Genomic DNA, 14,381 nt, shown 5'->3' with positions numbered 1-14,381 from the left:
TAAGGCGGCAGAAGAACGATCAGCACCGCTATCAGATACTACACTCTCCGCAGTAAATTTAGGGGATAAGTTACGAAGAGAATTCAAGGCTACAAAACTTATGGAAAGACTCACCTGAAAGTAAGCTTAAAATATTATGCAAGCATCGAAGAAGACTACTCGCTCTGTTGCAAATGTGTTTGTGGTAATATACGATCCGACAGTAAAGAGAAAATCATAAATCGCAAATTATTAACACAAGGGAATCGGCTGTCCATAATTTGACTTTCCTATTGCAGCCAAATCGCCAAGACTAGTGGAAATCAAACTAAAAACCTTAGTTTGACGAATTTTCTGTTAAAACCCTCCCGCCTGAACGATTTGTCATGCGCGTTTAGGGAGTAGGCTCTCAAAGATTTCTCGGAGTGACGTATGCTCGTATCCAGGCTCCTTCCACTGGCGGAAATTGCCTTCCTATATCATGGCCGCTAAGTGCAAGTGAACGATCTAAAAACAAACAAACCAAAAGAAGAGTAAGAAAATTTTTTTTACCGGGCTTTAATTCCAGCTCAGTTGCAAATATTAAAGCAAGCTCGGACTCAAGTACTGCTTACTTGATATTCTTTCGATGGTTGCCGGTGAAGACGTTCCAAGCCATGTCTTAATTTCCTCTTCAGTGAACGTTTTGGCAAAGTTCTCCATCGTAAAGCGATCAGTAAATAATCACCGTGGCAGAAATGGACTACTGCATGCTTGCAGAATATATAAGCTCGGTTCGGTGAATGAAAAGGACTCAATAGTAAGCAAATGCAGCCTTTTTTCCACAACTGGACAAACGCGGGATTTTATTGAACAACGGTAATCATGCACCATAATTCAGAAGAAGGTGGAAATTATAAATTAAATTTTCCCTCAAAGTTCTCCCTGTCACAATTTTGCTTGATGTCAAAATTCAGTATATCGACCCTAATTTGGACCCATCTTGGCTTGATTGAAAATGGTTATACCATTCGGAGTCAAAATGGCTCAAGTGATTGGGGCCATTTTGCGTTGTAACAAATTGGCTCTGTTCTTCGATGTCTAAACGACTCCATTAATAGGAGCCTAGACGGCCCTATATTGAAGCTAACTAGACTTGAACGGAAATGGTTCCACTAATTTGAGACAAAATAGCTCGAGTGATAAGGGCCGATACGCACGCAGGGGCCGAATTATTTTCCACTGTGGTCCAAATCGGTTTTTGGTGGGGCTAAAACAGTTTTTATTGGGGTCGATATGGACCCAATTGACAAAATGGACCCACGAAGAGTCAAATCAGCTCCAGGGGCCATAGAGCTGAAACGGCACTTTGGGGCTGAAACAGATCTATTAAATTTATAGTGTAGTTCCTTCTTTATATGCACTTATTTTGATGGAGCTGAAAAAACGAAAGCTTGGTAAAAACGGTTCACTGAATAGGCAAAGACAGAGAGAAGACACCGCGATAGTGAAAAAGATTTTAATCATTGTCTTTCTTTTCGCTTTGTGCATTACTCCAGTAACTGTATCCGCACTTGTTTATTATTTTGCATGGAACTGGCATCTACCATGTGGAATGGGCGAACTATTTTCAGCTGCAAAATTCATCTTCTATTCAAATGCGTCCCTGAACCCACGCGTTTATATCAGTTTAAGTGAAAGGTATCGCCAAGGATTGAAAGATTTGCTTAACTGCTTATGGTCGAGGCGGTTTCATACTAATGAAATAGAACTGAACGTTCCTTCGCGAACTGCAAGATCGACTTCGAGACAACTTACCCAGCAAACTTCGTGAAGATTGGAAAATTGTAAAGACAAAAGCGTTAAATTATTGCCCTTTTCAGAATGTTGGTACATGTTACAGTGGTAAGCTACTTTCAAGTATTTACAAGGAAGTGATCAAGTGTTGCCCGCACTAATATTTTTGTTCCGTGTCTATGTATGTGTGTTTATGTTCTATGACGCATATTATGTAATCTCTCCCTTGAAAACCAATAATATAAGATCCTTTTTTTTCCATCTTTTTAAGTCTAAGTTTTTGTCTTTCTATTTTTAGCCCTTTCTCCGTTATTTTAATACCTTTATTCTATGTATATTGTGGAGATGACTGGAGAAGAATAACGATACACAAGGTAGACAATTCATAAATTTTGTTCGCTATATATCTTTTGCTTGTGCCGTTCTATTAGAAACCGAGAGCAATTTATCACCCAACTCACCATTAAAATAATTAAGGTAATGGTAATTAACCTTGAAAGAGTTTCTTTATAAATAAAAAGTCTAAAGTTATCTCTGTTAGGAACAGGTGATGCAAAAAACGAAAAAATCCTACTGCTTAACGAAGGAAGGTTTTTAAATAGGCCGGAGTGTAACTAAATCAGAGATTATATTGACAATGTAAATAAGACAAAACCATAGATTCCATTATCTATATGACGGTAATCAGTTGGGCAAAAGACAAATGTGAAATGAGCCGAAATGTTGCCGATGAGGTTTATTATTAGCCATGAAATATGTAATTGTGTCGATGACTGTTCAAAACCAGCCACGTGACGCGATAAAGAATGTGATCTTAAGTAACGTTCCAGGCAAAAAAACAGTGGGTGTGATGCACGAACTGCCTTCGTAGATCAAGGCAATAATTACTTAGTCAAATAAAAATGCAAAGTTGATTGGCCTATTGAGCTGACAGTGCGATATCCATCAATGCTACAAAGGTAATTTACGCCTTTTTGAAAAAGGCTGCCTGCTCATCAAGAAACTACCTGCTTTTAAATTTTTTTCATCAGCCTAGGAAATGGGGAAGTATTATTTCTGACTGACTTCTGGGCTAGCTAGAGCGCTTTGTGCCTTTAATGAGACAGCAGAAAGTTTCCATTCAATGTGACTGCGACAAACAAAGAGGTGACAAAATTTTTTAATTCAGATAAGTGTACGTGTCACTCGCGTGTCACTCAGTTTGTCTCACCTTGTCTGCTCGTGTGTGCGTACAACTACTGCACAACATGGATAAAAGGTGAGCTTGTTGATATTGTAAGTTTTGGTCTTTGTTGACTCGAGTGAAACTAAGGGTGCGTTCGATTGAATTGACCCTATTCCGGAATAGGAATAAATACAACGATGACAAGAAATCCCTCATAAGAGGTTTTAGGAGTTACTGGAGTACAAAACGGCTCTTAAATTCTCATGTGTCAGCGATGGTGTTTGCAGAATTTGTCCTCCCAAATTTCTTAAAAAGAGAAATTTAACGGCTATTCCGCTTATTCTTATTCCGGAAGAAGGTCAATCAAACGCAACTTAAAGGCTGGTTTCCATATGATGCAATACAATAATACAATACAATATAATATTTATTTTGCCATATACAACAATTACATATGGAAAAAAAGTGATGAAAATTGACGAAAGAAAATAAATGGCGAGAAAACCTGAAAGAAACCACGAGGCTTATAAAGTCAGGCTTCCTCACTTTTAAAAAATAGCTATCTTATATTAGAATTACAATATGGACTTATGATAATTAACTTTGACCGCGCACACGCACACACACACACGCACACACATATTAAGTAAGTTAGTTAAGAAATACAGCCTTACAGAAGTTAATACCTAGAGAGAAGAAAATCTTTAAGCTTTATTTTAAAAGTAGCGGAGGAGGGAGAACTACACTGTAAATCGAAAAGATCTGTTTTAGCCACTAAAATGGGGCCGTTTCGGTGAGTAAAATACAGTACTATTTTGGGGGCTAATGTCGCCCATTTGGAATGGAGCTGTTTTGGTCCCAGTAAACGGGGCTGAAATAGCCCTTCATAAGGTAGCCGAAACGAAGACACAGAGGGGCTATTTTCGAAAAATGAGGGGTTGTTTTGGCTTTTAAAAGGGTTGAAATGGTGCAATTGGAAGGCCAAAATAGCCCTTCTGGAGCCGTTTCATGCCTTCAGAAAGGAGGAAAATTGGCCCATATTTTGTGGCCGATTTAGCCCAATTGATACTCAAAACAAACGTTCTCTAAAGGACTAAATTAGCACCAACATGTCTGAAACGACATTCTTTATAAGAGCTGTTTTGGTCCTTAACTATGTAAAATAGCCCTCTTACAAGAACTAAAATGGTTCTTAGGATGTCTCAAAATGGCCCCATAATTGAGCCATTTTGAACCTGCATAAAGAGGAAACAATGGCCACAATGGGTGACTGATTTAGCCCATATAATTACCAAAATTAATACACATTTAGGGCTGAATCAACTCCAATATACATGTAGCCACAAGGACACTTTACTTTAAAACTGCTTTAGATTCAAGAGAGTGAGAAACAACTATATAAGAGGGCTAAAATCAACAACTGCTTACCCTAGAATGGTTTTAATTTTCAGCTTGATTAACACTCATTATACTTCCCTAATACACGAAACTGATAAAAATATACACAGGAGAAACATTTTGTGAACAACACAACATTATTTTATTCTCTCACTTTAACTTTTTTGGCAAACCAAACTGAAACACAAAATGACTGCTAAGCGTGCCTTAAAAAAAGGACAACATGGCTTTGCTGTCTTTATATACCACGTCGAATATAATTATAAAACAACAACAGCAAGGCCCTAATGCTGTCAATGATATCTGGTGAGGAATACTGTACAAAACCTTTCCTTAAAATGCAACATAGAGTTTGTCAGAGTCAAAGCCTTCTCCAACAGCAACGATTTGGAGTTGCGAAGAAATGGCGAGGTTATCATCAACTGAAGCAGTTCTATGTAAAACAAAAACAAACAAAAAATGAAAGATGAGTCATTTTACAAGGTGCAATTGACCAACTAAAACTGCAAGTAAAAATTAATACTAATAACATGATGATGAAACACTGGAAGCCAGGTATAGAGATACAAAAGACAGGGAAGTTGTTACTGATGGCTGCTGAGTGATAGAATATCAACAAAGAAGTCTGTGCAAAACAAGTCACTGATAACTATCACTGTTAAAGGCCCTCATATGGCATACTTCTAGAAATTTTAGACCGGTTTATTGACATTTTAGCATAAAATAAAGGTCAATGTTGGCAAGCAACAACTATTGAGCCCGCATTATTATTGCAGTCTACCCTAAATATGATATGTGATTTCCAGCCTGCCTTGCATCTTATTCTGTGCCAGTCTTTTCAATTGCCACTTTCTTGGAAGGCTGCAAGTTGAGCAGCAGCAAAGTTTTCCCCTCCCACCCTCCCATTTTCTCTTGTTGCTTGCCTTCTCTTATCCTTTCTATTTTTTTTTTTTTCACTGCATTTTGTTCTGTCTCTTGTCAGTTATTCAGAGATGCTTAATAAAATAATTAAGGGCGGGGAATTGCTGCCTGTGTCACCCCTTCAGCCACCCCTTCAGCCCTGTGCTGAAGCCCCGTCAGGGAGGGGGAGCTATAGGATTGGCGGATCGGTATGGCGCCATGTACCAAGACCCCTCATTCGGTTATCATCCGGTCAGTGGGTTTTATCCGAGCCTTGCTGGTATATTCCCTGCCCAGCTTTGCCAACAAGAGAATAGTGTTTTCTTTGTGTCTGCGCGCCATAACATTAACACGACAAGGTTTTTGGGCCTAGCACTCCTAAATTTTGCCCGCCACTGTCCCATTAACACTACAAGATTTGAAATGGTTACCGATAACTCAACGACAATCTATTAAGGGCGACCTTGCCTCCACAGAACAGGTTTTGCCATGTCTTTTTCCTGACACAGAGGCGTCTAACTTTCAGACGACGCCATTTTGCTTGTGATGTACCGAGGCCCCTCATTTGGTTATCATCCAGTCGGTGGGTTTTATCCTAGCCTTGCTGGTATATTCCCTGCCCAACTTTGCCAACAAAAGAATATTGTGTTATCTTTGTGTCTGCGCGCCATAACATTACCACGACAAGGTTTTTGGGCCTAGCACTCCTAAATTTTGCCCGCCACTGTCCCATTTACACCACAAGATTTGAAATGGTTACTGATAATTCAACGACAATCTATTAAGGGTGACCTTGCCTCCACAGAACAGGTTTTGCCATGTTTTTTTTTTTCCTGACACAGACTAACCTTTCAGACGACACCATTTTGTTTGTTGAAGAACATGTGCACAAGTGCGACTGAATTTGGGACGCTGGCCCATTTTTTGGCAGGCCGAGGCTACCTTGCAAGGCAGTTTTAGGCACGCAAGCCAATGAACTTAACTTTAACATGGCAACATTAGGAGTACAGTATCATAAATTATTGCCCCACATGCCAAAATTTAGGAGTGCTGTGCCCAAAAACCTTGTAGTGTAAACCAGGCTTTTATCTAGTCTGTTTGCCTCAGGGTCCAGTGGCCAAAAATAAACTGCTAGATACTGTTTGCCTAGCTACACATGATGGCAAGTTCATGATTAATTTTTATTTCTGTACTCTGCTGGTAAAGACACTTGATAATAGTGTTCCTAAATTGAAGATAACCAATTACTTGGCATCAGAAGAAGAAAGAAAAAAGTCCTTGTATAAGTTGCAATCACAAAAACTATATCCAGAGCAAAAAAAATTATGGATAAGACAGGTATGCTAATATATTTTGACAATCCACCCTAAGATCAAAACATATAACATAGGAAACCCTTAAGAGCTTCTGGTAAAATGCAGTTACTGTCAAAATAATATTGTAAACTACTCCTCAATCACACACAAACATACCAAAATTACTTGATGGCATGGTTTACAACATAATAAATGACAATGCTTAATACAAATACTAACCTCATTCCTAGAGTCTAACTTCTTCCTGAGAACAGGGTTGATAGAACACTTCAGCATGGAGCTAAATTTGCTCACAAATGACATATGTATCTCGACCACAATATCACATGCAAAGGAATAAAAAGAAATAAATAATTATTTAAGGCATTGCATCTACTGTAAAGTGATCAAACCACGTACAACAATTCATCGGCAAAAAGCTTCGCACCGAACTGGCATGTACATAGTACCACACAGCAAGGGAAATTAGAAATTAATACTTTGAAATAATGCTTCTATAGTAATTTGATCAATCAATGCCTAACAGTTAGGATTCCTCAGCTAAAAGCTTCGCACCAAACTGGCATATACCTTGATCATAGCACCACAGAGCAAGGAAAATTAGAAATTAATAGTTTGAGACAATGCATCTATAGTAATTTGATCAATCAATGCCTAACAGTTAGGATTCCTCAGCTAAAAGCTTCGCACCAAACTGGCATATACCTTGATCATAGCACCACAGAGCAAGGAAAATTAGAAATTAATAGTTTGAGACAATGCATCTATAGTAATTTGATCAATCAATGCCTAACAGTTAGGATTCCTCAGCTAAAAGCTTCGCACCAAACTGGCATATACCTTGATCATAGCACCACAGAGCAAGGAAAATTAGAAATTAATAGTTTGAGACAATGCATCTATAGTAATTTGATCAATCAATGCCTAACAGTTAGGATTCCTCAGCTAAAAGCTTGGCAAGATTTCCGCACAGCCCCATACATGTAGCAAGGAAAGTTATAAATTGATAGTTTGAAACAATGCATCTAAAGCAATTTGTTTAAAAACTGTTTTTAAAAACATTTGAACCGACTTATCATCATAAATAGACTTGCATTGCTTTGAGGAATAAATAAAAATGATAAAGTTAAGCTGCAGCTTGTATATTTTTCATTGTAAAAAGAATCTGGTGCAAATGGCAATTAAATCAGTTAAATTTTCACTAGTCGCTTAATTACCAAAAATCCCGCGGCAGAAGAACTATTAGCACCGCTATCAGATACTACACTCTCCGCAGTAAGTTTAGGGGCAGGGTAAGTTACGAGCAGAATTCAAGGCTACAAAGCTTATGGAAAGACTCACCTGAAAGTAAGCTTAAAATATTGTGCAAGCATCACGCTCTGTTGCAAACGTGTTTGTGGCAATATACGATCCGACAGTAAAGAGAAAATCATAAATCGCAAATTATTAACATAAGGGAATCGGCTGTCCATAATTTGACTTTCCTATTGCAGTCAAATCGCCAACTCTAGTGGAAATCAAACTAAAAACCTTAGTTTGACGAATTTTCCGTTGAAACCCTCCCGCCTGATGCGCGTTTAGGGAGTACGCTCTCAAAGATTTCTGGGAGTGACGAATCACGCGCTCTCAATAATCACACAACGAAAGGTTTGGGCAACAAGTTTATTGAGTCAGATTCGACTGCTGTACACTGAGTAGCGAATGACGTCGTAGCTGAATCAATAGACTCCCGTGGGAGGGAGGGTTGGGTTGACGTGCTTGCCCTATGAAAACGAGCTTATGACCGACCGATCAACGAAGCTCGCGTTACGATAAGCTCACTGACGTCATATGATACGCACCTAATTAGCAAAAATCACTAAACGTAATTTATGCTCAATCACGCGCTCTCAATAATCACACAACGAAAGGTTTGGGCAACAAGTTTATTGAGTCAGATTCGACTGCTGTACACTGATTAGCGAATGACGTCGTAGCTGAATCAATAGACTCCCGCCAAAAGGCCCAAACCGAAGTTGGGTGGTATTGAAGGGGCGTGATTGTAAATAGAAGGTGATAACAAAAATAGCTAAATATATATAGGTAAAAAATGAGAGCATATAGGTTAAGGGCGAGAGAAACGCGGAACATTGGCAGCCATAGTCTTGACTGCAAGTTGCTTTTGAGCAGGAGTCATCTCAAGATACACGAGATAAGCGTCGCTTTGCCAATCACCTTGCCGCTGTATAAGCTGGGCGGGAACGTTGCATTTAAAAGCAAAACTAGCACCGCCGCGCCTAAAGCTGTGAGGAGAATAGTGGGCCGGGACTAAACCGAGTGCACTAATGGTCTTGGAAAGAAAAGCTGAAAAATGGCGATAAGTAAGAGGAAATAAGCGCTGAGACGTGGGGGAAAGGACCGAGAAAAGCGGCGCGTGAGACGGACCGGAGTTGAGCCGCAGATGATGCCGTAAAGCCATGACGGGACAGAGAGGGGAACCAGGAATGCGAGGCAAGGGGATTGACAAAGAACGCTGTTGATATTGAATAGTCTTAGAAGCCCGAATATGCAGCGTGGCACTTTGGGAGGTGAAGACTAAATCAGACCCCAAGGGAACTTTGGAAGAAATGCAATTCGGCGCATCAGGAACTAAATTAGATTTACGTAAAAAGGTAAAAAACGCGACGAGAAATAGCGCCCACATTGCGGCATGTAGAGGCGTGTCTAAGGTAAATAAGGGGTATACTTGAAGCAAGAGCTCCGGCGTAATAGGATGTTTGCGAGTAGGAGCCACGCCGAGGTATCGCTTGGCGCCTCGAAGAACTAACTGAAAACGATAATGTGAGTCCCAGACCTTACCAAAACCTAAAAGCTGGTTAAAGTGCTTAAGGCTGCTAAGATGGTTAATGATTGTGCCATAAGCTCGCCCAGAGAGGGTAAGATAAGCGACGTAACGTATAAGAAAGGGCATTTGAATAGGGAAGGGAGGGCAAGAAACCGAACGGCAAAACTTAGTATAAACGCTAACGTGAGACTTCATATTCCGATGAGTAGAATCGGCAAAGGCAAGATCAAGAAGACGCTGGGCAAAAGCATCGAGGGTAGGGATGCTGATGGAGGACCCTGAAACGAAGGAGAAAAGAAGAAAAAAGAAAAAAAATAGAGATATATAGAAATAAACCTATAGAGAGATATAAGCCATAAATGTACATGAAAGTGACGGAAGAAAGCTATATATATATATATACAGATAATGTCAGTCAACATCAAAATAGATAAAGTCGCCGGGGATCTGGTGGAAAACGTAACTGATCCCGAGCTGTGTTGTGAGCTGTGCAAACTGCGCTGGATACGAGGGAATATGCCAACGACTCAAAGCGTCCGCTAACGAGTTATGTTCGCCTGGAAGGTGACGAGCACGCAGTTCAAAATCATGGAACGCTGAAAGAAACCACAATTGTCTCAAACAGCGTTGCATGAAAGGATCCTTAGTGGAGCCTGAGTTGATTACAGGAACAGCAGCCTCGTTGTCGCACGAGATGAGAAATCGCTGATGTTGCAACATAGGAGCCCAGAACTTCACAGCAACAATGATAGTGAAGAGTTCCAAAGCGGAGATATGAGTCGCAGCGGAACAGACGAAATGCGGGAAGGCAAAAGTGAGGCATTGACTGAGGCATGTCGCGCCGCCACGAACCATACAAGCATCGGTGGTGAAACGCAAATTATCAAAGAGCCACTCCGCGGGCTTGATAACAGAAACGCCGTTAAATAGGGGAAGAAATGTTTTCCACCAGGACAGATCCTGACGCATTTCCAAGGTGACTAGTTGATGTTTGGCATGTGGAGGAAAACTGCGCAAAGCGTTTAAAAGGCGCGAAGCTCGCGTTACGATAAGCTCACTGACGTCATATGATACGCACCTAATTAGCAAAAATCACTAAACGTAATTTATGCTCTATGCTCGTGTCCAGGCTCCTTCCACTGGCGGAAATTGCTCTCCTATATCATGGCCGCCAAGTGCAAGTGAACGATCTAAAAACAAACAAACAAAAAGAAAAGTAAGAAGATTATTTTTACCGGGCTTTAATTCCAGCTCAGTTGCAAATATTAAAGCAAGCTCGGACTCAAGTACTACTTACTTGATATTCTTTCGATGATTGCCGGTGAAGACGTTCCAAGCCATGTCTTAATTTCCTCTCAGTCAGTGAACGTTTTGGCGAAGTTCTCCATCGTAAAGGGGTCAGTAAATAATCACAGTGGCTGAAATGGACTACCGCATGCTTCCAGAATATATAAAGCTCGGTTCGGTGAATGAAAAGGACTCTATAGTAAGCAAATGCAGCCTTTTTTCCACAACTGGACAAAACGCAGGATTCTATTGGACAACGGTAATCATGCACCGCAATTCAGAAGAAAGTGGAAATTTTAAAGTAAATTTTCCCACAAAATTCTCCCTGTCACAATTTTGCTTTACTTGAAAATTCGGTATATCGACCCTAATTTGGACCCATCTTAGCTTGATTGATTCGGAGTCAAAATGGCTCAAGTGATTGGGGCTATTTTGCGTTGTAACAAATTGGCTCTGTTCTTCGATGTCTAAACGACTCCATTGATAGGAGCCGAGACGGCCCTACATTGGAGCTAACTAGACTTAAACGGAAATGGCTCCACTAATTTGAGGCAAAATAGCTCTAGTGATAAGGGCCGATACGCACCAGGGGCCAAATTATTTTCCACTGTGGGCCAAATCGGTTTTTGGTGGGGCTAAAACGATTTTTATTGGGGTCGATATGGACCCAATTGACAAAATGGACCCACGAAGAGTCAAATCAGCTCCAGGGGCCATAGAGCTGAAACGGCACTTTGGGGCTGAAACAGATCTTTTGAATTTACAGTGTAGTTATGTCAGAATTTAGCGAATTATAAAAGTTTGGACCTTGAAAGTAAATTGTAAAACTTCCTGGTGTTCGTTCTGCACAGTGGCAAGCGGAAGGACTGAGCATTCCTAGTATTATAATTATGGATTTGACTATTCAGTAAAAAAAGTTATTGAATTTGGAAGGGAGTGTAGAGTTCTTGAATGAAAACATAAAAGTACCTAATTGAAACGAATGGATATCATGAAATTTTAAGAGTTCAAGTTCCTTAAAAATAGGGCCAGTATGGGCAATGTATGTAGAATTGCTTACTATTCTCAACGCACGTTTCTGTAAGATTACAATTCTTTGAAGGTTTGACTTATAGGTACCAGCCCAAGCTAAATTGCAATAATATAAATATTGAAGGATCATAGAATTGTATAAAGTACGAAGGGAGTGAGTAGAGATAAAGAATCTAGATTTATGAATAATACCTATAGATTTGAATAATTTATTTGCTGATCGCGGATCGCAGATCGCAGATCGCAATAAGGTCTGCGATCGTCTACGATCATATGGACACATACTTCTGCGATCGTCTGCGATCCTGCTATCGCGATCACAGACGATCGCAGGAGATAAAACCATGGTCTATCTCCTGCGTTCGTCTGCGATCAATTACAATTGTGCGATCATATGGAAACCAAAGTTTTGCGATCCGCGATCGAAACGCATCCCATAATATTTCGGGTTTTCTCCCACGATTCAACACTCATGTGTTCGATTGTAGGAACGGTCTACGTAGCAACACTCACTCGTTGTCATCATGGCTGAGATTGAACATGTTGGTAACGAGGGATTAATGGAGGAAGTTGCACGTTATGAAGGTGCAAAGCAAAGATTTTAAAGACAAGAACAAAAAGGGCAACTCTTGGGAGAAAATCGAGCAGAAGTTTAATTTACCGGCCGGGGAAGCGGGGGCCGAACATAAGAACTGCGTACGGTCGTTATCGAATCAAAAACCGATGTTTTCGCCTGTTTTGGAGCTGACGACGACGTCGCTTCATGACAAACAGAAGAAGTAAATTGGCTTGCAGCAAAATCTCCGCTCCTCCACGTTCGCGATGTTGTTTGCTACACGCACGTTTGACATTTCTGCTGACCAAAACGTATGGCTATGGTCGGCTCTGCGATCAGCCTTTTTTGCGATCGTCTGCGATTGTCTGCGATCTGCGATCTGCGATGTACGATCGTGTGCGATCATATGGAAACGAGCCCTAAGGCTAAATACGGAAATCTAAGATGGCCACCACAGAGAAAGAGCTATGCTTTTTATTAGTATCAGTTCCCCATTTCCCATGACAACGAAACTCGGCATAGACAATAAAGAGGACTCTGAGACTGACAATAGCGAAAAAAAATAATAAGAAATAAAATCATTTTAAGGCCAATTTTATAAAACCAGCGGGCTTAATTTTAGTTAGGTCAATAATTTAGTATGAAGCACCTGTCTGTACTCCATGTAATTGGGGTGCCCATATTTTACGCGGAAAGTTAATAGATAACTAACCGGTGGAGAGTGGTTTTCGTGACTCAGTTGTGGTTGCGAACATTTCGCATTCTTCGAGTTTACCTGCTGCCGTGTTCCTCGTGCAAAACTTTCTCAGGTATTTATTGAATTTAGCTACTTTAATATTGTTCTTAACAGTGTTAAAGACAAGTTTTCCTGACAAATGCTAGAATAAAGATAAAGTCATTCTCAGCTAATAGTCAAACCTCGTACGGATGCTTTTAGTTCGTTTATACTAAACAATCGATAACAAAATGGCCGCTTTACCTCGAAAAACAGTAAGATATTTTACGAAAAGCTGGTGTATCTTTTTCGTGAATTTTAGTGATTTGCTCGACAGACTCCGAACAAGGGCATTATTTACCTTCTGGGAGGTGGAAAATACAGATTAATACAAGATAGCGCACCAATCAGATTGCGTAGAATGCCAAGATCGCTGAATTAGTATATGCTAATACGAAACCGCGCCATGCGCATTTTCTTACCCGATGCCCATTACCGAGAGGCCTTAGCATTTTCTTACCCGATGCCCATTACCGAGAGGCCTTAAATCTTTTTCATTGCATCTGCCTAGACTGAAGATACGATCTATGCCTTAAGTTTCTTTTAAAAAAAGATACAATTAGCAGGATCGCGTTTACGCAGTAATCTACCTCCTTTACCTTCGTAATGCCACGGTTATAATCTCCTGCCAAAATGCCGGACAAATAAGATCGTTTTATTTTTTTATTTCCAACCATGGTTTTTCAATCTTTGTGGCTATTTGCTAGAAACTCTAGTTTCTAGAAATTTATATTTGTAATATATTTAGGCTAGCTCGTAGCTCGGCCCCATCAGCAGTAATGTTTTCGAATTATTGTAAAAAAAAACCCACTTAAATCATTTTTCTGTTATTCTTGTAAATATGTTGTAATTCGTCTTAAAGACGCAATGACATTTATTATTAAACCATTATAAACCAAGATTGAAAAAGTATACTTTGCTATTAAAGACTTGTCAATCGTACATCATATTGAATTGCAGCAAGCCGTACAGCTGTACATGACAAAAAGCATATGGCCTTAAGCTTTTTGGCTCTCAAGCTTAAGGCTCAAAAGGTACCATGAAAAAGTGGAAAATAGAGAAATTTGTACGGAGAAAATTACTCGACTCCCCGTTGATTTTCACGTTAATTAGTTTCTTGGTTACGCCCGCAGCAAAATCAATAATACTATAGGACACCGGAAAAACTGAAGCTGAACAACATATCACACACTGGGAAGTTGAGGTGTTTGACAAGTTATTAGAAAAAAGAGTCTTTTCCTCCTACCGTTACTTTGACAAAAATAAGCGGCTTCATCTTTTTGACAAATCACTGGGTCTTCTTTTTGTTTTCGTTTACAAGCTATTCACTAGAAAATGGAAATTATTGACGGGCATTTTCGAACGAGATCTAT

The 14,381-nt window shown here is 39.9% G+C and overlaps 1 protein-coding gene and 1 long non-coding RNA gene across 2 annotated transcripts in view; both read right to left on the bottom strand.

Annotated features, from left to right (window-relative positions):
* Positions 1–14,381, bottom strand: part of LOC146471322 (uncharacterized) — a 52,537-nt gene that overhangs the window by 18,493 nt on the left and 19,663 nt on the right. The window lies entirely within an intron of this gene.
* Positions 8,504–10,361, bottom strand: LOC146471325 (uncharacterized). The gene has a single exon (XM_085121093.1). The coding sequence runs from the start codon at positions 9,551–9,553 to the stop codon at positions 8,639–8,641; it is 915 nt and encodes a 304-aa protein (XP_084977219.1). The 5' UTR covers positions 9,554–10,361; the 3' UTR covers positions 8,504–8,638.

Source organism: Pavona decussata, unplaced genomic scaffold, assembly GCF_977016875.1.
Source record: "Pavona decussata unplaced genomic scaffold, jaPavDecu1.1 SCAFFOLD_105, whole genome shotgun sequence".
In the NCBI taxonomy this organism is placed as follows: domain Eukaryota; kingdom Metazoa; phylum Cnidaria; class Anthozoa; order Scleractinia; family Agariciidae; genus Pavona; species Pavona decussata.
This window is presented reverse-complemented; position numbering and strand designations above follow the sequence as displayed.